This window comes from Symsagittifera roscoffensis, chromosome 6 (assembly GCF_963678635.1).
Source record: "Symsagittifera roscoffensis chromosome 6, txSymRosc1.1, whole genome shotgun sequence".
NCBI classification, from domain to species: domain Eukaryota; kingdom Metazoa; phylum Xenacoelomorpha; order Acoela; family Convolutidae; genus Symsagittifera; species Symsagittifera roscoffensis.
Window position 1 is genome coordinate 13803053 of NC_087067.1, and position 26521 is coordinate 13829573.

The 26521-nt window shown below is 32.5% G+C and overlaps 2 protein-coding genes across 6 annotated transcripts; one reads left to right on the forward strand and one right to left on the reverse strand.

Annotated features, from left to right (window-relative positions):
• On the forward strand, positions 1-25309 carry LOC134848177 (uncharacterized). 5 transcript variants are annotated; one of them, XM_063865544.1, is made up of 3 exons: positions 1-194; positions 22934-23180; positions 23896-25309. In XM_063865544.1, exons 2-3 carry the CDS (start codon positions 23014-23016, stop codon positions 24980-24982), a joined length of 1254 nt encoding a protein of 417 aa, XP_063721614.1. In that variant the 5' UTR covers positions 1-194; positions 22934-23013; the 3' UTR covers positions 24983-25309. The 5 variants fall into 5 exon arrangements, with proteins under 5 accessions (XP_063721614.1, XP_063721612.1, XP_063721613.1 ...); XM_063865542.1 differs by lacking the exon at positions 1-194 and adding an exon at positions 223-920; XM_063865543.1 differs by lacking the exon at positions 1-194 and adding an exon at positions 20150-20451.
• LOC134847897 (ankyrin repeat and KH domain-containing protein 1-like) lies at positions 1509-7889 on the reverse strand. The gene is made up of 4 exons (XM_063865159.1): positions 7160-7889; positions 6730-6912; positions 5941-6246; positions 1509-2403 (listed from the first exon to the last, which is right to left on the reverse strand). The coding sequence occupies exons 1-4, from the start codon at positions 7617-7619 to the stop codon at positions 1556-1558; spliced, it is 1797 nt and encodes a 598-aa protein (XP_063721229.1). The 5' UTR covers positions 7620-7889; the 3' UTR covers positions 1509-1555.
• Positions 25310-26521: the final 1212 nt, after the last annotated feature.

Sequence of the window (26521 nt, forward strand, 5' to 3'; positions counted from 1 at the left end):
TTGTTATCTTCTAACCAAATTTATCCTGTTTCGTAAACTTATTTAATCGGTGGGGTAGATATGTGACACTATTGGAAGTTATGGTGTAAATCAATTTACCATGTGGATTAACTATTCAACGATCCTCCGTGAAAGGATAATAAAACCCTAAAAATGTAAACATTCTTCACACCTTTAGCACTTTTTCTTTTCCGGTCAGTCGCACTTTCTTAGTAATTTTCTAAAAAATAAATTACGTGGTGTCATTTTTTGACCATCATGTTTATGTTAAAAAACATCTAACAAAATTTTCACTGATATGCTTGCTTTTTTATTTTATCTGAGAATCATGATTATAACTCATGTTAAATTTTCTTTAGCCTGACTGCGTGTAAAGCAGAAAAAAAAGAGTTACAAAAGAGATTTTTATAATCTTATTGTTATAAAAAACCCTTTCAAGTTACTTAACTATCTATTATTCTTAATGGAATTAGATTTGAGTGTTAAATAAAAACCCAACTGAGGCGTATTGTTAGACTGGGTTGTCCGGGTCGACCTCGTGACGGGTAAACCCCTTGGGTTTTCCGCCCCCTTATCACCCCGATCGGAAGTTCCAATGGGGAGTTTACCTGTGGGTTCAAAGCGGGCTGATTATCCTGAATTTCGAAGATAAAAACCCTTTTAAGACACCTTCGCAATCTACTACCGGTTCAGATTATTAACCCATTTGGAAAATGAACCAAAATCCGGCTGGAAGGAAATATTTGGTTGCAAAGGGAAGTTGGGGGTTATTTCTGTAGACTGCTGAATTGACTTTTGTTAAACAGTCTTTATACTTTTTCAATCTATTGTCCAAACAAGAGTCAACAAACAGGTTCTATTATATCCCAATTTTCCATTTTACTGTAAGCAGCTCATTCAGCGTCCTAGTCAGAGTCAAGGTAAAACGCCTATTTTATTTTTAATTAAAAACATATATGGTGGCTCTAAAAAGAATCATAATAATTTGCAATTCAATTATTGCAAGGGCGTGGTCGTTGCTTTTCCGTGAAGTATTACAAATTATATTAAATTGTTTCCAACTAGGCGTCTCAGATTGCGGGAAAGGGGAGGGGAACGGTTTACTCTTTTTGGAGAGGGGTTAGATTGTTTTCTGAGATGATCACCCAGATAGTTTTGCTAAAGTCAATAATTTTGGGCCAAACTTTTTTCCGAGAACGTATACCAAGTTTGATGGTTATAAAGGAATTTCGAAGTTTTGAGGAAACCGTGTTGCATAAATCCCCTTGAGCTTAATGCATAATGACTAATGACGCCGAGGTATTAAAACAATTTCAGGGTTGGTCATTAAAAAACCGGTTTCATAGAGTAATCTGAAGAATAGGAACTATGGCGTAGGATCTGTTTTTTTTTTGGCCTCCCGATTTGGGCGTTCCTACAGAAAGCTCGTCGCATAAAGTTTGAAAAACTTTTGTCGTGAAAAAATTTGGTCTGTATTAAACGTTCATTACAAAAACGAACTTCTAAATTTTAAATTCTAACTGGGCTTAAACAATTCATAGTCAGGTTGTTAGCATTAAATGGAGTGGTCAATTTCAGTTGCTGAAATCCTTGAACAAAGTTTGCCGACCTCTGTTAAAATAAGTTCATTTTTATCGTCGGTAACGACCAAGTAAACCAGCGGTGCCAGCAAAGGTGCTAGCTCCGAAACTGGCGGCCATTTTTTGGTCAAATTTCGATCCAGAATTAGCGGAATTATCTTTTTGTTCCAAAGTTTTGCCAGATGAAATTCGCTTCTGGCGTTTGCGGAGTTTAAGTAGCTTTCCGTCAAGCATGGGACAAAAACTTTGCAGCTTTGTACACCTTCTTGTATTTTTCCATACAGATTGTCGCCCGGTCCTATTTTCTGTTTATCTTGCCAAACATGAAAACATTTTTGAGTCAGTTTTCCGTAAATTTGGTCAACTAAAATGCCGTCGGCCCAGCTGTATGAAAGGAAAACATCGACTGATTTCGATACTTCAGAGGTACCAGGATCGAATCCAGCCGAAACCGCTTTGTTTTTGCTTTTTGAAGACGATGCTTTCACTTTTTCCGGCTCAAATTTAGGGCCGAGGCTTCTAATGATTTCTTTCATTTTCCAAGCTATTTCGTTCGATTTTGGGTGCGCTTCAAGAACATCGCTGACCGTTTGCCTGTTTTTGTTTCTCAGAACTAAGTCAGGAAGCTCTTTACATTGAGTGCAGAGAGCCGAAAGAGCATTCAGGTTACATTTTCTTGCTGCTAAATGCAGGGCAGTGTTTCCAGTCGATGTCTGCTCGTCGATTAACAGAGAAGTTTCTGCTAGTAGGAACTGAATGACGTCACTCTGGTCTGAGTCAGCTGCTTCGTGCAATGGGTTCCAGTTGTCGTCCGTCTTCCCGACTGAAAAAATAAGCTGATTTTAATCCATTTTTTTCTGCGAATTTATATATTCAAGTCACTAAAAATCAATCAAGCCCTGGAACTTTGCTTGCGGAAGAATAATATTAAAAATTTTCAAAACCTCATTTTTCAAAACGAATAAAACTCTACTTAATTTTTGCAAAGTTTCTTGAAAAGCAACCGAAATTCGAAAATTTTTGCACAAATTATGAACTTTTGAGGAAGTCACATAGCATAAATGTAACATGTTCACTTCGAGATCATCAGATTGTGATTTCGATGCCTTGCCATAGCAATGCTAGTGTGTGAGGATGAACTCTAGCTTCAGGTCTACTACAACTTGACCAATGTTTGGCTGCAATAGTGGTACTATATCTGGAAAAACTATACGCAAAAAAAAACACCCCGAAGCCGCAAGTATATTCACCGCAAGAAAATACTACAAGCAAAAGAACATCCTGAAGCCGCAAGAAAAAGCATTCTCACTGATTTCTTCAACAAAAATGTGAAGAATGAGAAAAATGGAAATTGACTATGCCTAGAAAAGATTGATAGTTTTTTTTAAGAATCCACTTCGAATCGCTGAAACCTTAATGAAAAGTGATGAAATGGTTTTTTATTTTAATTTTTATATTACAAAATGTTCAATAAAAAACAGACGGCTCTAAAATGCAAACCTTTATTTTTTCGAGCTCCATCTGAAGTTTCTTAAACAATTTCTAGTTTTTAATATAAAACGCTCATTCTTTAAAATTTCAAACTTCCAACGCCTGACTAATTTTCAATCTTATAAAAAACATGAAAATCTGTGTTCAGAGCGTTGCATCTCCAAAACTTTTAAACTATTTAAAATAATGGAATTTTTCGAATGTTTTATTTTACGTGAGGTCAAAAAATTAAAAATTTTGCTTGTCTTGAAATATTTTTTATACGATTTTTTTTCAATACAGTTTCAGAATTTTCGAATTAAAATATGCAATATCTGAAATGCACATCCAAACACATCTTAGACTAAAACTTATGTTAGTTAGCTGGCTGATTTTTTAAGGCTTTAATTGATTCTTCAGAATTTTAAAATGGATGCCTCAATTGCTTTTGAATTGATAATCATGGGGAATTTTATTGATTTTTAGACTAAATTCTGAGGATATGATCAGTTTTTTCTATAAATTTGTTGTTCGCTAAATTTTTTCTTTCAATTAGCTAAAATTGTTGTAATTTTTTTCAATTTCGAGTTGTCCAAAAACTTTGTCTTTTGTTTAATAAAATTCTAAATAATTTTTATAATTTAACGCAATTTTTTGAGTTTTTGGAAAAAGTAAGATCTAATTGTCAAAATTTTTTCTGCAAATAATCATAAAAAATTTGCGTTTTTTTTATTTATTTGAGTATTTTGAAAAATCTTCAACATATTTACTAACAGATTGAAAAGTTTTTTGACAAAAACTAGCCATGGTAGCCAGGATTCGTATAGAAAAACTAGAAAACTTTCAAATGTTGATAGAACTAAGAAAATTCCTTCCAACTTTCGACGGTCGCACAACACCGCTAAATCAACGTATAAAGACGTCTTCCGTATTTGAGATTTGTTTTTGCTTCAGAACACAATTTATTTTTGCTTTATGTGGCTTTAAAAGAGATTGATAATTGCTTTTTATTATTAGTAAAATAAGTACTGCCATTGATCTTTGTGTTGTGACCAATGAAAATGGAAAGGAACTTTGTATTCGGGAGTGTTTTAATTGTTTTCTCTTTCTTCCAAAATTTTTTTTCGTTTTCTATGCAAAATCAGGTACCAGAAATAATGATCGAACAGATTCAAGTGATTTATTATGTTAAAGCCCTTCTAGTTGGAATTCGAACGCAATTAAACATTTTGTAAAAAAAATCCTAGAGTGGAGAAAACCGATTTGAAATTTTTGATTTTTCGTCATTTTTCAGCAAGCAAAGCGATCGAGTAACAATTGTTTCATATGGAAATTAGAAAATCAGTCTGCAAAAAGTTTAATTTTACTAAGAAGAAAATTAATTTTGGAACCCTTAGTTAGCTCTTATCGGGCAAAAAAACTCTTTCAAAATTTAAAAAAAAAATTTTGTGCGAAAAATTGAAAAAAAAACTTTTTGAAAACTAGTTTTTTTTAAATTTTATTGTTAATTTTAGTAAACCATTAACCAACTCATTAAACTTTTACGCGTCCGTTTAGTTGTATTATATTACGTAGAAAAAAGAAACAATTTTTTTTTCTGAAAATGTGGTCGGAACATTCTGTGCTAATTGCAGAGCAACAGGCTATCCTAAGTTTCAGATGAAATTAATATTTATAATTTGCATTAATTAACATAAAAATATCTTTTAGCGTTTAAACAGATAAATGTGTATGCAGTGCTCGTTTACATTTTACCGACAAAACGAACAGCATTGGTGTTTTGAAACGCGTTTTTCTGAAATTTGGTTAAGGGTAGACGGAAAATGAAGAAAACAGAAGTTGTTTAGAATTGTACCTCACAATATAATTTGTGAAACATGGACCTAACCTTTTAACCAAAATTGGGGCATTTTTGATTTTGTCTGTTAATCAACTATGAAGCTGAAACAATTTAGTTACTTGATGAGAATGAGAAATCAATCGTTGTCTTTTTTACAGAACAACAAAATTTAAGAAGGGTTAAACCTCCAAAATTATATGTAAGTGAAAAGTTTGTTACTTGATAGTCAAAAAAGTCATCTTTACCAATTCAATCTCAAAATCTTTGCGTAACAACAATTTTTAAGCTTTTCGCCCATAATTTTCGGGGAGTTAACCAACCTAAATCTTTCTTGGACTGTGTAAGACTTCTTTTGGTATAGTTTTCTTGTCTTTGGACTTTTTTGTTTTAGCGTTATTTTTGAATAACTCAAAGAGCAAAAATGATCGATTTTTGGGGCAAAAATTTGGCTCCGAATTTCACAAAATAGTTTGCCCGTGCACCACCAAAATTCTGGTAAAATTCTAGATAACTTCTGTTTTCTTCAGCTTCGGTCTAACTTTAACCCAATTTAGAAAAACTTGTTTAAAAAATCCGATGTTGCTTGTTTTGACCGGATAATTTAAATCAGTCTTGTATATTACACACGTTAAATGTTTTAGTATCAATCAAATCGATAAAAAAAAGTAGAAAACTTAAAATGACCTTTTTACGCTGAACCTTTTCTGATACCAGCCAATTTGAGCTGGCATATACAAACATTGAGCTTCCAGGCTACTTCAAAACCAAGACAAAAATTTATTATCATTATCCCGCCATGCTTGAAAATTTAGTCCAAAATATTCATAGCGTGCCCTTTTACTCAATGCTTGAGTTATCTCACCTAATGAACAAACTCAAAAACTGTTCAAGCTTCTCAATAAATCAAAGAAACTTAAGTTTATTTTCGAGGATTCTTGAACGTTTTTATGAACAAAAACAATACGATTCAATAGTCACACCAAGTTGACAAAACAGACTTTGATTGTTTTCAAAAGCTATAATTGAATGTAGTTTGAATGATAAACTTACGCAAAAGTGAAGCCTCTTTTTGCATAATGATCTTCAAAATATCAATTTGTCCGTTTCTAGCTGCAATATGGGCACAGCTGGCGCCACGATTTGAAGTCAGTTTCAAATCAGCTCCTTGGTCCAAAAGTTTGGTGAAAACTTCACTTTTGTGACCAGATCCACATGCCAGAATCAAAGCTGTCAGGCCTGATGAGTTTTGAAGGTCCAGGTTTGGATTTAGACTCAGGACTGTCTCAATTGTTTGAATGTTACCTGTTTTTATGGCTGTCATAAGGGGCGTTTCTAATTTGTCTCGCATTGGTCGATCTAAACAGAAAAGACCTCTTGAAACGAAAGAAATTTATTTAAAAGTTTTTGTAATTTGGCAAAAGTTTTGTTGTTTTAATAAGAATCAAGATGTATAGTTTTTCTCCCGGTGGTATTAAATAGTAAATTCATTAAGGGCGCTAGTGCAGTCTCTAACTATCAAAAATTTTTCAACAACGCTGTTATCCGCGGAAAATGCCTGAGGATCATAAAATGTTTTCGAATAGTCCGTACATGGTCCTTTCTTTGCGGATAGGCAGTCTTATAACTTAAATAACGTGTGTTATTGTAAATGTTTGAGAAGTTGATATTTAAAATCATGATGAAATATATTTCAGTTCTAAAAAAAATAGGTTTAGACAGAATTTCGACCAAATCCGTGTCAGGGTCTAATTTACGATTTATCATTGTTTCGTGTGTGGTTGTGAAATTTTCTTAAGGTCGACCAAAATGAAACACTATAAAAACATTTTAAAAACTCACTTATGTCGGCTCCTTTCTCCGCCAGAAACTGGATCACAGAGTGTTTTCCATTTGAAATTGCCTCATGCAAACAGCCCCACCCGTCTGAACTGATTTCACCGATTAAAGATGGCTCAAAATCTAAGAGAAGTTCCAGTACATTCTGTGCGCCGTGGCGAGCCGCTAGGTGAATTACGCCACAACCTAAAAATTACGGAATTTTAAAATGGTGTTTTTTTTCTGTTTTTTTTATTTGATACAATACGTGTTTCCGAAATCTAATCGTGGGTTAAAATTGATTGGATTCTTTTTTCAACAAAAAAATAACAAAAATAGATTCAACAAAAAAATAAACTAATACTAATTTTCTCAAAAGTTGAGTTCTTTTCAACTGATAAAGCCGGTTTGTATCTGAAAACTTACACCTTTGCTGGCATGTAATCAATCTTACCTTTTCTTGACTTCAGTTTCGGGTCAGCACCGTGTTTCAAAAGTGTCTTGCAAAACTCAAGCATTCCCTTTGCGGCCGAAATGTGCAACAAACCCAGCCCTAATTCTGGGTTTAAATTGTTCACTTCAGAGCTGCTCGTTTTCAGCCATTCTTCTAATTTAGTCACGTCTTTAGACTTGATCAAAGTCCAGGGAAATTCAATGTAAGCGGTAGAACTGGACATCAAAGTTCCCTCCAAATTCTGAGAATCGTTTTTTGGCGGCAACAATTCGGGAATTGTTGTTGGTTTTTTCAGCAATTTGCTTTGAATTGTGGAACTATTTTTTGAAGCTGGAGTGGAATTTGTGGTAAAAAGCGCAGGTGATCCACGTACAGATGAATTGTTCCATGTTTTCAACGCTGTAGCGTTGCGGCTTATTCTATGGGACTCAATATTATGTGATTTCATAACAGAAACCATATTGATTTTTTTTTCAACCAAAAAAGCACGTTTTTTGTTCAATTTTTACGTTAGGCAATTTGCAAAATAAAAAAAAATAGGAAATGTTTTTTTTTCAATCAGTAAAACACTCAGAAAAAGAGTCAAAAACTATTTTGACCGAGGTTGAAGACTTAATGTAAAACAAAATAAAGTAAAATGATCTCTTTTGCGTTTATTTTTGAAGTTTTCTATTGTTCAAACTGTCGTCAAAAAGACCAAGGGCCATTCGTCGGCAAAACAATGAAACCAAATTATGAGATACTTTCAAAGGTATGCAAAAGAAGTAATATACATTAATGATATTTTCGAGCTAGCTTGTAAAAAGCATGGGCTGGGATATATATAAAAAACACAAATCAAATAATGAAGCTTGCTTTCAAAGTTGCTTTTATTAAACGCCGCAGCTTAAACGTCTCAGTAACTTCAAACAGTTAATTATTTTATGATCAAAGCAAAAGATTTCTCAAGTGGTAAAATTTTATTCAATGATACACGGTCTTACGCTTTCAGCAAACTCTTCCAAAAATTTTCAACTGAAAAAAAAAACATCATTAACAAGACTGCTCATTTCAATGTAACACTCTTAATTTTCAGATTGCCCTTATTCTGCTTGAAGTAAACATGCGTTGAAAGTTTCAAAAATAATGACAAAAATGTTGAATTTTTTTTGAAAATCTTCCGCTCACATCTCAACGTGAAGTACGAAATGTTTGCATCAATGAATGCAGTATTTGGATACACGCGTCAAATGATTGCAGTACAAAAACGCGCGTCAAATTACTTGTGATCGAAACATGTAATGCCAGGGATTATACTTTTCTTGTGATCCAAAGTTTGAAACAAAAATACTAAGGAGTAGAGAGTCAATAGCAACTTAATTTTTTTTGAGTTTTTACGCAGACGGTTAGTATCAAGACAAATCTCTCAATGCTTTGACTCCTCTTCAAGTTAAAACATCTTTGTTAAGATTATTTGTAAGAATTTTCCCCTCCTACGCCTTGTTTTTTGCACGTAGAAATAATTCTCATCTAAAAAGCGTTATTTGGACCAATCAGTTTAATTATTTGATTAAATTTTGAGCATGAAGAATTCTCAGCTTGCGTCAGACATTTCCTTTCTAAGAAATTAATCAAAAAGGTTACACTAGTTTTCATAAGTAATCTAACTATAGGTGTTTTTTGATGAGTAGTCTTTTTTGAGGATTAACGCAGACGGCTTGTATCAAGGCAAATCTCTGAATGTTTTGACCACTCAACAAAATAAAACATCCATAATTAGATTATTTAAGTAAAAAAATTCCTCTCACGCTTTGTTAATTACACAATAGAATATTTCTCATCCACAAAGCGTTATTTGGACCATTTAATGTAACTCTTTTGATTCTTTTCTGAGCAAGGAGATCTCTGATGCAAGCTGAAAATTCTCCTTGCTCAAAATTGAATCAAGTGAGTTAAATTGGTTGGTCCAAATAACGCCTTTTTGATGAGAAATATTTCTATGTGCAATTAACAAGATGTAGGAGGGAATTTTTTTTATAAATATAATTTAATTAAAGGTGTTTTATTTTGAAGAGGAGTCAAAGCATTGAGAGATTGATAGACGCCGTGTTAAACCTTAAAAAACAAAGTTGATATTGATACTATACTTTTTAGTATTTTTTTTCAACTTTTCTGAAATCTCGTAGTCTCTCGTTTTGTCCGCAAAATATTAGAACAAAAATTGTATCTACCTTCAGCCAAATTCTGATGACATTTTTAATCAAATGACCTTTAAATTTTTTAAAACGATCATTCAGGAAAATAAAATAGAAAACGGACTATAAAGACTTTCTTATACAACTTTAATTTAACCTAAAGCATGGTATTTTCCCCTCAATGGGATTTTACAGAGTGTTGGATTCAGAATTTACTATAAATAAAGATTGCCAAAAAAAAGAAGAAAACACCACTTGTGCTAATTATTCCGGCTAACACTTTTTGTACATCTAGCGAGCGCAAAAAAATCAAATAGTTTAGAAAATGCGCGATTGAGTCAAGCTATACAGTCAAAAAAACTTGTAGTTATGACAAATCTTCAATGTTTATCCAGCAAGGCCAATAAATATATTTTTTTCCAAAAACAAAAAAACTTTCAGACCTTATTTTTAAGGCTAAAAAAGCAATTGGAGCCTTCAACATTGGTTCGAAACTGGTGGCAACCTGCTAGTGACACTACACTTGATGCAGTTTCTACTATAGGTAAAATTTGGCATTTCTCTGATACTCTGGCATACCGTAGACCGATGAAATTTAAGAAATTGTCCTTACCGATTTCTTAAGCAGCAAATATTATACCAAAAAACGTAATATTGGTTCTCTCACCCATAACAAGTAGTTTCTTTAACAAAAAAAAAAGAGAAAAATTGACAAAAAATTAGCGTTTCCAGATATGAACATAAATTTCAAAGTGTTTGGATGCTTGAGGCTTTGGTTGTTTTTTTAAACAATTTTTAGCTTCTGAAAGACGACTTGTCATACAGTTCGTCTATTTACATATTTTTAGCATTCCTTTCGAGAGCCCAAAAAGAACAACTAAAATTGAACGTTTCTCTTATCTGTAATACTTAATAAAAGTTGTTTAAATGTTTGATGCTTTGAATTTTCTCTTAACGTATAGTAATCAAGGTCTGGAAACAAAAAAACGCTTATAGCATATTCAAAAACAAAACCACACAATGAACTGGATCTTTTTGCCGTCTGCGTGATCAATGAAAACTTGAAAAATAGCAGTTTTAACAGTTAATTTGAGAATAGAGTTAATTGGAGAATAGATTTTTTTAACCGTTAATTAGAGAACAAAATTTTGGAGTCAAACCCGTTTTCTTTGATTTTTTAACTTTAAAAAATTAGATACTTTTTGCTAGCAATACGTCGATTTACAATCAATAAAACTTTACAATTTTTTTCAAATCATTAAAAAACGCTCGCTGACAGGTCACAGCGCTTAATAAGCAGCTTGAGTTCCAGGGAAGGGTTTCCACTACTTTCTGAAGTAAAAATTTCAACCAATTAAAATCGAGCAATTTAACCAAATTTAAATTAAACTCTGATTCGATTTTTTTTTTAAAGTTTAATTTCAAGTCGGAAGAAAAATGCTCCAGGGAGTCTAGAAAATAAGACGAAAAGCAAAAAAGACAAGACCAAAATTTGAATTTAGACGTCGATGCAAAAATGGAAACTACGAAGTTGGACGTAATTGTATTTTTAACTTGGTGAAATTTTTTTACTGATTAAAGTTAACTTTCTTTGACTATAATTAGTTTTTGCTCGAGCTTTTTTAAATCCAAACCAATTTTTCACATGTCACAATTGTACAATTTTTCATTTCAAAATGCTTTCTAATTCTTGAATTAACGTTTTATAAATCATTCATAAAAAAATTTTTGATATGCAAAGAGATTATAAGCACTTTTTGCATTAGTGAAAATTTGTTCGAAGCAATAATTCGTCCAAAATGCTAGTTTTGCGAATAACATTTAACGTTCAAATTCCGTTTTACTGGAGCCAACTAATATGCTTGTCGTCTAATTTCCTAACCACCTCCAGAGGTACTTACAATTTGACAATAAATTTTTCAATTTATGTCTATTGACCAGGTTACTCAAAATGAAAAATCTAAAATATTGATTAATTTCTCCGGTATATATGTTTTATTCGGTGATTTTAAGAATTCCACAAAAAACATATTTTTCCCCGAAATTCTTGATTCTCCGGGTGGGTAAAGGGATTATTACATGGATTTTTAAACTGGGTGATAGTTTTATGGCATTTTGACATACTTCTTCAGGTAATACTTTTATTGGCGCCTCAAATCAGGTCAAAATACTGAACAGTTTATTGACGAGCAATTAAGACTAAGATCAATTCAGATTATTTATTTTAAAACGTCCTCAAGATTTGACAGCACATAGCATTTCATTTGAATCAATTTTGCATAAATTTGCAATTGGTTTGATCAGTTCAAACTGTTTTTGAGATTAAACAAGAAATTAAATTAAAATTTATTTAAAATCGTCCTCAGTAATGATTTCAGAGCCAATCTTTGTTATTTGCAGTGCTTTCAATTGGTATTAACACGAAACCGATAAGTAAACGCTTTGATTTAAACCGTTAACGTAAGGTTTAATCAGAAAGGCACTTTCTTCGTGTAATTTTTACACCTTTGCTGGAAAAACATCAGTTTTTGAAATCACGTTTTTGCAAATTTTTTTTTTATATATTATAAAAACAATCTAAAAAACCAATTGTCCACTTTGAAGAATTTAATTATAACTGGCTTTAATTCATCTGAATCAATTTTAACGCCATGTTATTTTAGAATTATTTTAGAGAAACAAAATTTGTGTCTTAAGAAGAAACTGTCGCAAATTAAATCAATAAAATTGGTTTAGCAAGCTGAATAATACCATCGATTAGTTTGTTATTTCAAAAACTGACTGACATCTGAAAATCTGCATTAAACCTTTTCATAATCCCAAATCTTTTTTGATACTCTAATCGGTACTTAGTTCGGAAAACGTCTTTTTAAGTCGATTTATCTTGAGTTAAAGAAAATCGAGAACCAAACGGAGCCTCAACATCATTTGATGGTACAGATTGTATTTTTGTATTTATTTACCATAACAATAGCCAACTAGTTACAAACATATACAGAGGTTTGGAAGAGCTCTTTTGTTTCTTAAGAGATCCTGTTTGTTATTGATAGATTGTTATCTCTAATCATACGGATTTGTCTTGATAGTTCTTGTTATAAAATCTTCAGAGGGATTGATGAAGTATTTGCCAAATAATTATTTTATGTTTGTTCGTTTAAATCCGAAGCACAAAAAGGCATTTTAAGAGGTCAAATATTTAAGCATCTAGACTCTTTGGCGTTTTTTCTTCTCAATAACTTGAATTAATTTCTTAATTTCAGTTTGTTTTATAATTAATTAGACTACCAGGATTTGATGCAGATTTTATAATTTGTAAGTATTAGTTTTATTTTAAAGTTTAGACCAATTTTCTTTTTCTCTGATATGACAAAAGGCTCAAGAAAAGCCAAAACTTGAAAATCATGACTAAAATCAGAGGCAAACTTAGCGGGCAAGGGGGTATGAAGTTCTTCATCTTCTTCGGGAGTTGAACTCCTTCCACTTTTGCACCATTTTACGACGTTTTTGAAACGATTTTTGGTCGATCAGATCCAGATTTTCCCTAAAAAGCTTTTGTTGCCAATGTACACTAGCATTAAGATACAGCTCATCAAAATGCGAGCCATGTGACATCTTAAAACTATTTTCCCAATTTGGCTGCCCCTATAAATTGTCTCGAAAAGTTCTGAAAATCAGCATCTTTACATGCGGATCATAAAAAGCATCGCATATTCTGGCAGTTTCGTACAAGAAGCCTTATGATTTTTTTTAAAATTCATTTGCAAACCGCGCTGATTTAAATTCAATTTTTCATTTTTCAGTCAGTAAAATTCCAAAACTGAGGGCATTTTATAATTGGCTTTTAAAATTTTTTTTTCATAGAACTGTACTTGAAAAATATTGAAATATTTCTCACCCTGGGTTTCTAGTTCATCAAACTTATGGAGTTTCATGGATAGCAATCAATTATATTGGATTTTTTTTCAGTCACTAAAATAATCGAAATCAATCGATTATAGTCAAATAAAAAGTAAAATATAATACTTCTTTCATTTAAAAAACCCATTTTAATCAATTATAATTAATTATAATGATTTATGATTTCATTCTGAATTAAGTCCAAAATTTTCAAAAACAGTGCAATCTAATCGAATTTTGACAGTTTTTGTGGCTCAAGACGTTTCATTTATTTCGGCTCTAAAAATCATTTTTTTCCAATCATTCTATTCCCAAATTTTTGAACAAACTTTTTTTTCTCCATTTTGCTGATCATCATTGACCCTTCCTTATCCAATTTACTTCCCTTTTTGTTGCTCTCCCTTTTTGATCTCGCATTGACCCTCGCCTCCAAAAAGGGGGAGTGTTGGTGGGGTTGTACATGGGGCTGAACGCATTCGTTCGGGTTATTGATTTGCAGAACACTGCAAAGCGTGGAATAAACAATTGACATCTAAAACAAAGATCCAATTACGTTAAATTTATGAACAGAGACCAATCGATTATATTGAAAAAAGTATTATAATCAATTGTTATGAAATACAATGGATTTTTCAAAATTTGAAAAAAGTATTTTGAAGCTCCCTAAAAATTTATTTTAAAGATTAAATTGGTCAAAATAATTCATTATATCTGTTAAGTTTTTTGCCAAAATTTTTTTTTTCATTTTTTAAATAATGCTTTCAAACGATATTTCCAACATATGAAGCTCAGTCGGAACAGTCAAGGCTTCGTTACGAGCAGTCTTGCTGTTCCGACTTTTGATACGAAAGTAAAGGAACATTTGTGCTCGGGGTGGGTTTTTTTCTTCAGACAAACTTCGACTTTTTAACTAGCCATTTTTGACGGAATTTTTTTATATCATTCAAAAGGTAATGTTTTCCTGAGCTTAAGTTTGACCTGTGATTGTTTTTCGTAAACTTTTTAAAGATTACCAATTTGGGACAATTAACGCGCGATATATTTCGCGCTATTAACGCGTAAGCGGAGATTTAACCCTCTTAGAAATCGTTCCAAATTGGTTGAAAGAAGCTTATTTGCCCTAATTGATTTGTTACAATTAGCGAAATTTATCGTTTTGTACTTTATATGGCGTGTGGGGGGTTGATTCCATAAAAAAACTTCAAATTTTATTCAAAAAATTTTTTCATTCTATTTTATTACATTTAATTTTCTATTGTTTTTACTGCTCCATAAACCTTAAAAGGCAGTCGGAACATTCAGGGCTTAGCCGTAATACGAGCAGTCTTGTTACTGTTTTTATTTAGATTGAATTTCCGAGCCTTATCAACGCACTACTGTATTAAAGTATGTTTTGTATGAAGTTGAAAATTGCAGTTTCCGAAATCATTCCGTTTGTGTTTGATCGAAAAGTATATTTTACCACTGCTTGTTGAAGTCTTTTGATTCTTTTCCTTCTTTTTCTTGTTCCATCTGTTGGGTTTCTTAAATCCTGAAGATAGATATGATTTTTTCCTGCTATGGGGACAGATTGCAGCTGACATTTTCCTTTCATACTAACACTGAAAAAGTCAATTTTTATTTACTGTATTTACAATTTTTATAAATAATCGCTATTCGATGAACTATTAAAGGTAAGTATTTTTAAGTCGGCGTGCATGCCTGCTAGTTTTATGTCTTTCAATAAAAACTGTTAGGAACTAATGTTAATTTCCCTATACCTATACAACAAGTTATTTTTAACCTCATACGCAAAAATTGTTGTCGTTTTGAAAAATAGTTTTGAAGAGGCGTTTTTAGGCACTTTGGATAATTTGATAGAAAAAATTGCATTTTTTGGTGCGCGATCTCCCCCAACTTTGTTTCTTTTGGCGCAGAAGGCGCCTTTAGAAAAATTTTAGGGTCAGTCAGCCAAAATAGGAGGTACTGAAATAGTACCCTCCTAAATCAACTGCTGCAAAAGACAATTTAGAATAATTTTTAAAGTTATAACGGTGTTTGAATTGAAATCCTATTGGGCTCAAAAAATATTTTCCAAAACTTTTCAAACCCACGTCTGATTAATTTACTTTTTTTTCACTAATTAGTCACAACATGAAAATGAACAATCTGAGTATCATGCTGGCTGACTTTTAGCATCTCACATTTTGTTCTAACCCATCAGATGCCAGCAATTTTTATAAAAAAAGTCCATTAAAATTCCTAAATGGAAAATAAACACCGCCAGTTCCGATTAAAATTCCCTGGCCATATCAAATGCAGCAGGAATAGCCAGACATTGATAGTAACTGGTCTTGACAGGTAGAATAATATAGATTAAATCCAGTACAAATATTGACTCAATTTGCACATATTATTTTCTTAAAGTATATGCAAAATATTGAGTCTGTCATTTACTGGTCAATGATTGCTTAAAGGTCTTCCCTCTCCTGACTAGTCTTGCATGTTGACAAACAGCTCGATGACCTAATTAATAAAAATGTCATCAATAATAAAATAATTGAATTGGAAAATTAAAAAGGCGAATACGTTTACACAAGAGTTATTTTGGGATTTAGTCATGTAAATTTGCGATGCGGTTTGCAGTAGGTTTTAACATATCTGCATTTTTTTTACAAAGTACAGAGAATGAGGAATTCTGTTTAAAAAAAAACGTCGAAAAATTTACGAAATTCAAGAAACTCTCAGAACCATTTTTGACTTGCAGAATTATTGTTCCGACTTTCGATACGAAAGTAACGGAATATTTGTGCTCGGGGTGGGTTTTTTTTTCTTCAGACAAATTTCGACTTTTTAACTAGCCGTTTTTGACGGAATTTTTTTATATCATTCAAAAGGTATTGTTGTCCTGAGCTTAAATTTGAAAAAAATATTTCACCTGTGATCATTTTTCGTAAAGTTATGAGGGTTTAAAGTTTGCTATTTTGGCCATTTTGACCAATTTGGGACAATTAACGCGCGATGTAATTCGCGCTATTAACGCGTAAGCGGAGATTTAATCCGTCATATAAATCGTTCCAAATTGGTTGAACGAAGCTTATTTGCCATAATTGATTTGTTACTAGGAGCGAAATTTATTCTTTTGTACTTTATATGGCGTGTGGGGGATGATTATCATAAAAAATTTCAAATTTTAGAAAAAAAAAATGTCGTTTTATTTTATTTCATTTAATTTTTTTAATGTTATTACTGCTGCTCCATAAACCTTAAAAGGCAGTCGGAACATTCAGGGCTTCGCCCTGATACGAGCAGTCTTGTTGATTTTGATTTTGATAATTACGCTGAATTGTTTTTTATATTAGCCAACCAATTTAAGGATGTTGTCATTGAAATACTAGTTTACACAGAAGAAGTGGCATATCATTTGCTGCATTTAATCCTCTCACAAAAATAGTAAAAAGAGGCTATTTGTGGCTTTTAAAAGAAGAATTATTCTATAGACACTAATCCTCTTATCTTTTTCTCAAATATCAGCTGATTTATTCAAACCAGTCTTTTGAAAAATATATTAAAATTCCAAATATGAGACTAATTCTGCTTTCTGTAAACATTTGATGCAGAAATTCAAAGCAAACTAGTTTTTCTCCGAGAATATTTAGTAGCAAAGCATTGTCACCCATTTTTTCCACTATCTTACGTTTGAATTTAACTTTGACTATTTTATTTTCAATGCAAGTTCGAAAATTAGTCGAGACGGTCGAAACATACCGACTTTCTAGGAGCGTCTAAAAATCCCTTTTCACAGGTTAGTCACAATTAAGCTAGCTTCATAAAGTTTTTTTGAAGTTTTTCAAGCAAGACATGTTTATGATATTTTCTCCTTTCATATTTAGTCATCTTGTTCTAGCGTTACCTTTGCACTTCAACCCTTGAGGTGACAATGAAGCAGTGAATAGGCTATAATTAGAGTCAATCTGTCGGAATTCCGGGCTTAAAAGAATCTCTAATTTTATTAACTGTCTCTATACCCAACTTAACCCAACTTGATAAAATCGGATAAGCCGCTAAACTCGGCCAGAGAATTCTGAATTGCAGATTTAAAAAGATCTTTTGTGGGTTTAATTTGTAATCCTCGATCCTTAGGGGTTCGGTTTGTTGCATTCTGTTTCGACAGGATAGCTTTTGTTGTTTTCCCCATAAATCAGTTATTTGGAAGGCCAACAAAAAGTCAATTGTCTTCAATTAAGTAGTAGTGTGAATGACCAAATTCAAACAAAAAAAACTGGTTCACGGAAAAATTGCAAAAACGGATTGCGACTAAATTGATTTGAAAGAAGATCAAAAACCAAAAAAGTTGCTCTTAAAAAGAAAAGAAAGTAAAAAATTTTTTGCTTGCAATTTTTGTTGTCTAAATTTCCTGTTATCTTTTAAAAACCATATGTGAATGAAAGAAAGAGAGAAATAACACAACGTTAAATTTGAAACAAGAATAACCCGTTGCTGTGCAAGTAGCACAAAGTGTTCCGACCAAATTCATAAAAAAAAGAAAAAGTCGTTTTTTTTTCTACTTTTCTTCAAATTAGTGTGGTTATTAGTAGATTCCGTAGATTACAAAAAATGAAAAATATAAAAACTAATTTATTTTAAATTCTTTGAAAACTTTCTGCATTTATAAAACTTAGAAAATCTTTTTTGCCTTCTAAGCAATAAATAACACATCCAAAATTTGTTTTCTTTACAGTAAAATTAATTGATTTCTCCTAATAGTCCAAATAGATAAATTTTAGAAAACGATTGAAAATGTTTTAATGTGTTATAGCATTTTGATGATTTTTTGTTTGCTTGTTTTGCGTGGAAAAAAAAGAAAAAGAGGCAAAACACACCCGAATACTAAGTTTCTTTCCATTTTCAATAGTCGGAACCGTAACTAAACTTGGAAGATCAGCTTCTCGTCATATTCCACCTGGTTTAGTCTGAAAAACGTATAAGAAAAAGTGTACTAGTTTTTCTTGACACGGAGAGTTTTGTATAAGAATTGTTTCTTAGAATCAAATAACGACGTATTCAACCTGATATTGCTATCTGTTAAAATATGAAAGTTTAAAAGCATCCGGCTAAGCCAATATGGGATAAACAATGATCAATATATTGTGTCTTATTGACGCATAAGCGGCAAAATTATCCAGATCAAAAACCAGTTATTTTGAATTTAGGCAAATTCAGACCATTCAGTCTTATTCATATATTGGTGCTGGTACAATAAGCCAATGTAGCAATAAATCGTTAATCAAAAAAGAATAGCTTAAAACCAAATTTTTATCGTAGCTGCCAATTCCAATCAACAGTTTGAAACATTTTTCAAAAAAAAAACAGTTCTTAGGCAGAAAATTGAAAACACTAAAACATTGATTAAGAATAGAATTGCATTTTTGAGTTTTCTTTAAAATTTTGCTAATAGAGATCAATTTTGAATAGTTGTTTCCAAATTTCATTCCGAAAAAAGCGTTAAGATAATTTTTCGCAGTAGGAGGATCGGTGGAAGAAAAATATTTAATATCTACACCCTGTGTGGCGAGGATAGTCAAAAACAATTCAATGAAAATTCTCATAGTCTGAACTTTGTTTTCGGGTGTGTTTTAGTTTTTTCTGTTTTGTTTTTCACGCAAAATCATGTAGAACAAAAAGCCATCGGAATAGGTCGAGTGATATATCATGTTGAAGCCCTTTCAGTCGTGATTCGAACAACTTTAAAAAGTTTCAAAATTTCTTTCAGTGTAAAGGAAACCTCGTTAGATATTTTTTTTTCCAATTTCGAGGAAATGAAGCGAGTGAGCAGGCTTATTTATGCTTACATTGAGCCGTTTTTTTTTCAGCTTTTTTCCAGTCATTTTGTCTGAAAAAATGGTTTACTAATTTGCTTTTTTTTCGCTATGAAAGTCGAATATGCCAAAGCTTTCAATTTTTAGTTCAGAAATTTTTATCACATAAAGCAGAAAGATCTACTCTAAAATGGAAAAAAAATTGTTGTTTTTTTAAGCCTTAGGTCGGAACATTTTGTGCTGCTTGCATAGTAACCGGCTTTACCTAATCTGTTGGCAATTCATTAAAAGTGTGTGGAAAAAAGATAGACCTTAAAGAGCATTTGAAACATTGAAAATTTGATCTAATGAGCAACTTTTGTTAATCATTCATAAACTTACAAGTAATCAAGCATTAAAAAAAACTGCATCTTTTTTCAATAGTTCAATATATTGGAGAATAATTTTGATTTTGTTTTTGGTATCAATGAAAAACAAGTTAAAACAAACGATCTAGCTGGCGAACGGTCAACGCCAATGGTTTAAAATTACACATATAAAAGATTTTTCAAAATTATGTCTGTTTTGATCTAAAATACATGGAAGCCTGTAAATTTTTTTGCTGTCCGAGTGCTCTATTAGATAGAAAGAGTTTGGCGGTTGTCATAGTCTTCTGTGCAAAATCAGAGTGACGAAAACAGAAGTGTTATGTTATCATTATAGTTTCCTATCAGTTTAGTTTTAGTCATTCAATGGCTACTGTAAAATGCTTGGTGGCAAAAAGTTTCTTTATTAATTTCATAGAATTTTTTTAGAGAAACTAAAAAATTTTTAAGACATAGTGACAAATGTTTCAACAGCAATGATATGGTTTTACGGAAATAGAAAATATTATATTTGCTCTTTTTTGTTAAATTCTTAGAAACCCAAAAATTACAAAAAATTTCAACTCCAATTAGTTACTTCGTTTATTATTCAGTTGTATCAATATATCTTTGCTTCAATTTTTCTTCCCGCAATTTTTCTTCTGCAATTAAAATATCGATACATGTACTCATAGTTTCGTAAATCTTGCTCAAACGGTCAACGAGCACTCATAATGAGTCCTTATCTAAGAAGACATTTGCTTGGTTAGCAGATTTACTCTTTGAGCTGGTAAGAGCAAACATACCCACCCAGAAATTAGGCCAGAGTCTTTTGAAATGAGCACTTTCTTTGTCACTCTAGCCCAAACGGTCAATACAGAATCGCTTTCTGGCCCAAATTAAACTAGAATTAATTAGTTTTTTGTGTCAACATGTCGTCAGTTTTGAAAACAAACCATCTTGAGTTATGACAGAGTGGTACAACTCATTTTCTTTATGTTCCTTCAGAAATATAAACTGGCATAGCTTCCAATCAAATGAGACGATTAAAGCCTTTTTAGTCATCGAAATACTGAAAGGTTAGTTTGTTTTGTTACTGCAGTTTTAATGGAACTTGATAAAAAATTTCATGCAAGAAAAAAATTTTTTCTTCATTTTTGTATCTGACTTAAGAACTAAATTGAAAGAATGAAAAAATGGAAGTTTATATTCTGAAACTCAATGTTTTGAATTCTTACTTTCACCTATCAGTTGACAAAAAATGGATCAATTTTTGAATAAATCTTGAAAATCGTCTAGAATTTCCAATTAGCTTTTAAAATTAGAAACCCGATGAAGCAGCCTTAAGCAACATGGTAGCCTGTCTTACCCTTGTCTTTCTGATCAGATAATTTGATCACGACATTTCTCCTGATTATTGATTGAATAAACTATTTTTTTTTATATAAAATCCATTTTTATTCCTTGCAGAAGAACTCTCTTTAATCAGCGGAGAAAGGACGTGGGACCAAATTTTTGCCAGCAGCCCAATTGTAATTTTAAGCCCTTCCCAACTTCCAAAAATCTGGGAAGCAGGGTGCAAAAAGCCACTTAGCCAAATGCTTACTTGGTCGAAAAATTTTTTGTTCACCATCATTCAAAAACGAAAACCTCTCAAAGACGAAATTCACTGCATTTTTGAATACCTGTACTAATAATTACTTGATAATAACAAGGCTAAAAATTTTGATTTTTATTCCTTTGCGCATTTATTTTAAAACTAAGTTGTAGCCTGAAAACAATTTCTTAAATTATTATAATAATTTTTAAAATGCGAATCTCATTTTTCGACTTTTTGATGCAACGACTTCTGGGGCATTTTTTGCGACTTTTCAGCCCAAGATATTGACGGATTAAAAGCAAACCAAATCACGGACTCCAATTTTGATTTCCCTTCTTAATGCCAATAAAACCCGCCGTGATTCGGCCGTAATAATCAATTAAAGAGATTTGTTGGATCTTTTTACAGCGAATTCGTCTTAAATCGACAAAATTTCCGTCTTTATTCTTTTTTCTGCTGCCAAGTTGATGCCATTTTCTTTCAAAGTTAATCCTTTGAGAAAGGCTTTTAATGGACGCCATTTGAAGATACGATATCTGGCGCTTTAATTTTTAGTCTGATCAATTTGGAAATAGTTTTAAGACTTGAAAAAATTGCTGTCTGAGTTTAAAAGTTGCAGAGGTTTTTTTTTTATTTGACAATAGTTATTTTTCCACTTACTCAAAAAAAATTCAATTTTTGTAGCTTAACTTATTTACTTTTTTGGAAAATATAAAAATATCATTTTTTTTTTGGTTATGAAAAAGAACATTGAAGTCAGTCTGCAAATTCCTTATCGATTTTTTGCACAATGATAACAAAGACCCCTTAGTGTTCTGGTGTTGATTTTCCAGCTTCCAAGCTTCCAGAATTCATTTGAGAGGCCATTTTTTCCGCTGTTTTCCTCCTGTTTTCTAGGAGAAAAAATCACGAGCAATTTTTTTTTCAATTGATTTTTAGCCCGTCTCAGAATTAGTCTTCAAATCTTCTATGCATCGCTAATGAAATCAGAGGCTACAATACTGTCAAAATCAGCTTCACAATAGACCCCAATTACTAAGCGTGCCAAATTTAACCCCGCTGTGAATTGCCATACCGCTGCAAAACCCAAATTAATTCTGACTACGAAGAGTCTTAAATCTAACAAAAATCCAGGCGATTGTCGGAGGAATATTAACATATACTCAGTATTACATTTATTTTTTACTGGCTGTGCTCTTGAGTTGAACAATTGGGGGATTTTGAGGTACCTGCCCTGCGGACTTACCTGAGGGGTTTTATTCACGTTTTTTTCTTCAATTTTTTATAGGGCAATTTATTGATAATAAGAAGAGCTTTTATCTCTTTTACCTGATTGGTACATTGCATTTTTAGCCCAGGCAGGAGGGTCTTTTGTACTCTCTAATGGATTTGAGTTATATCCATTAAAGCCAGTTTTCAGCATCGCAATCCCTTTGTGTGGGCTAAATTTGGGCAATTCTGATTGAATTTTTTCACATTAACTGATTTCTCGGTTCATTTTTAATGCAAACCCGGGTCGCATTGTCTGGAAAAAGTCTTGAATCTAATCAAATTAACTCAAAAGTTGTCTATTTTCCCTTGTTTTTTTTAAAAAATGCCTTTGCCATTAAAACATTGGACCTTTTAAATCATTTCCGAAAATTGTGACTCTAAAACAAGTTACTCTCATCGAAAAAAATTCCAGTTAGAAAATATCTGACCAATACCTGTCAAATTTGTAAATTGGCAGATCGTAAAAGGATTGGGAAACATTTTATTCCAAGTTTGCACTGGACAGCCTTCTAATTCAATTTCATTCATTCCTTGACTTTCAGCTGAAATTTCTAACACTCACTCGTTCTAATAAGATATAACGTTCTGACATTTAATTCAAAACAACAACCTAGCGTGATTACACAGTGTAAAGCGGTAGAGTTGTCAGCTCCGGGCTTTAGTTTAAACTGATTCCAGATTTATTTTAGCTACATACTGGGTTCAACTTGCTACCGGGTTAATATTTCAACCGATAAACAAACAAATCGTCTAACAGAAATTGAAAACAATGAAAATGACCCGTCGTGTTAGTTTTGCCAGTTGCTGGAACCCCCGGACTAGTTTGAGTTTGGTTGGCGACAGTTGTCGGAAAATGTTTGCGACTACTTTTCTGCTCCTTTCTCTAATCGACGTTTCCTCGTCGACCCAACTAGACGCATGCAGTCAGCCTTTTACGTGAGTAAACTTCTACTAAATTTAGTATTATGAAAAAATAAATCAGAATCTTTTGTTAAAAAACTGCATTTAAATTAGTATATCTTGATTTTGTTTAGAAAATTTAGACTTGTTGATAGACATCAGGAGCGGATCTAGGATTTTCTGGAGGGGGAGGCGAATTTTCGGAAAAATTTCAAAAATTTTCAAAATGTTTGATGAATTTTCTGTAGATCGACCAAATTGGTTTTCTGAGCTTTCTCAAAGCACTATAGATACCCCTTCGTGTTAAAACAGGAGAGTTTGGGCTAAATTTTAATGTTAAAACAGGAGTGTTTGGGCTTTTTTGGAAAGTTTCTACCAAATATTTGATTTCAAAAAGAGAGCTTATAATAGATTATTAATTTATTAAAATCAGTTTTTTCTCAATTTTCGTAAGACTGGTACTAAAATCATATTATAATCGATCATTAACGCTTGAAACTGGATGCGGGGACTCCGAAGTCGCCCCTAAAACCGCCACTGGTAGAATATTACATTATAGCCATCTGTTTTTTTACCGATTAAAACGCATGAATATTAAAATTATTCTCAAATTATTCGTAATATACAATTTAATTATGTTCCATCAAGTCTTTCTTCAGTTTTAAGAAAAAAAATATTCAATTGAAAATTTAATACTCCACTTGAAGGTACAGAGATGAACTTTGAAGGATAAAAGTCAGTGTTTTTTCAGAATTCACAAAGAGAATTTTACCTCTGATTACTACTGCTGGCAGTCGCTTCCATTAAAACATCACCTGCAAAAACTGTGGGATAATGAGCAGTTTCAAAAAATGTATGCCGAAATGTATCCCGATCTAAACACGAAAGTAAATCGAGCTTCTTTCAACATTTCCGATGCTAATTTATCATCTAATGCTTTCTATCGCGACAACTTTCGATTTCCAACTACTCTCAAATTCCTGGAAATATCTCTGCCAAATATGGAAAGTTTCGACATAAATCCTTTCCATAACCTTATTTCCTTGAAAGAACTAAAAGTGTCGAACTTGCAAATCGCCAATTTCGATTTTGAAAGGATGTTCTGCGACATTTCTGAGACGCTAGATGTCCTGGAATTAACGGATAACAGGCTAAACTGCTCTTGCAATCTAACCGATTCAGTTGCGAATATGCGACGTTGCTTGAAACCCTCAATTCAAATTGAAATTAACTGTTTGGATAATGATGGAAATGTGATAAATGAAGCCGATTATGAAGACCGGAATCTTTGCGCTAGCGGGACGACTACTGTAGCAGCAGCGGCAACACCAGTTTTGAAACTAAACGCAAAAGAACACGAAGATCATCCCACGTTTGCAACTTTGGTTCTCATAATTATTTTATCTGTGGTTCTCATTTCGATTATCCTTTTCGCTGTCATCCTTTACGTGTCAAATCGGTATTGCCAATCGAAACGCAATGGGTCAAAATACGATTCGGCTAAAGCAAGCAATAAGCAGAAGGAGTTTGTAGCCAACACTTATGTCAATTCGTCTCCCAGGCACATTTTAGCCCCCGAAATGCATTTGTACGGACCCCAAAACGAGGTGCCAAGCTCCCCCAAGAAAATGTCAAACACTCCCCCAAAGCAAGTGAAGTTTCGACCTTTGTCCCGTGAGTACCAGCCAATTGACGGAGTCCCTTTCGACAACCAACTTCCAGTTCTGAATTCGCCCGAACGACAAGCGAATATGCCCTATAGTATTTCGGAACAACACGAGCCGAATGGAACCGACGAAAATCAAAATTGGCCTCAAGACGGTGAATTTCATGTTTAAGAAACACATCCAGAGTTATGACTGGAAACATTGCAACCGAAGTTTGGACCTAGCCTAGCTTATTTCCAGCTGCTTTCTTATTAAAAATTGAAATTAAAAATGGTCAGATTTTGTAAACGCAAAAAATATTTGAGGCTAAAATTTTTGAATAGCTTCCATTTAAAGTCTCTGATTGCAATATGTGATTTGTGATATGATTTTGTACAATTTGATCGCAGTTTGTAGTTGAATTTTTGAATTGGGAATAATTATTGTATATTTTTACGATTGGATTTGTATTTCAACCGACAGTTATGTAATTCCCCTGCAACTAATTAGAACTATTTATTACGCAAAATTCTGTCTTAGACCCGTTTTCAAAAACATTGGAATATCTATGTTGTTTAGACACCAAAAAAGACTATTTTAAACAGTCCAAATTGTTCCAATTGCCTGAACCATTCCGTAGTGTTTCATCTCCAAGTTGTCTAAGAATTTTTTTGAATACTGAAAAAAAATTTCTATAACGGTAACTGAAGAAAAATGCTGGCTCTGGCATTAAATATGTCCGTAACATTATCGTGCTATAATTCCTTGTAGTCGATAACTATCTTATTTTCTTCTTATGGCCTGACCAAAAAATGAACCCAAGCATAAGTTTTTTATGAAAAAAACTTATTCAAATAAAAAAATTGCGATATTTTATTTCCCGAATTTCCCCTTTGCTTAGCAATTTTTTAAAAGAACTTTGTAGTACATCCAAATCAAAACACCTTCCCAAAACATGTGCTGCTTTGCTTGTTCTTGACGCGTTTTTTCTTGCAGACACAATTCGATTCTCTGTACAACAGCTCATCACAAAATAGTTTGTAACATTCAAAAAATTTGATCAGGATTTCGAAATTAAAAAAATATATAATGATCAAAAAGTGGCAATTTGGCCCAACGGGGTAATTAGCGAGTGTCAATACTGTTTTGATTCTTACACTAGCTTCAGCTTTGTGTATTATTCAAAACTTTCAAGTTTCTTTTTTTTTAACCTAAGTCGCAAATTTTGTTACCACTTTTGGGGCACTTTTGCAGCTTTTATCAATTGAAATTCGAATGATAATAAAATAACACAGTTGATGCATTTTTAATTCATTAAATGGTTCGAAAAAGATTTTTGTTTCAAACTACATGACATCATTAAAACTCGAATTAAGAAATTTTTTAACTCAACATATCTCGCAATTTTTGAAATGCATAATTTATACATAATGTGGCTGTATGCTTTGCGATTTGTTACAAGCAAAAGTAGTGTGGATGCCTTCAGTTTGTTATATACCAAACTATTACTTGCAAAGTTGTGTCTATTTGTATTTGGTGCCACTTTTTTCTGAATGCTGTTCACAATTTATTAGCATATGTAGCTGCTTTAATCGTGACTAGTGTTTGTCAGAGGTTAAGCGTGCGGCATCGCTGAGTGGTTAGTTCTTGAGATTCAAAGTCTCTTGATTGCAGTAGTTAGTGGGTCGAATCCTAGACCAAATGTTTGCTAATTGGAGGTTAATTTCTTTT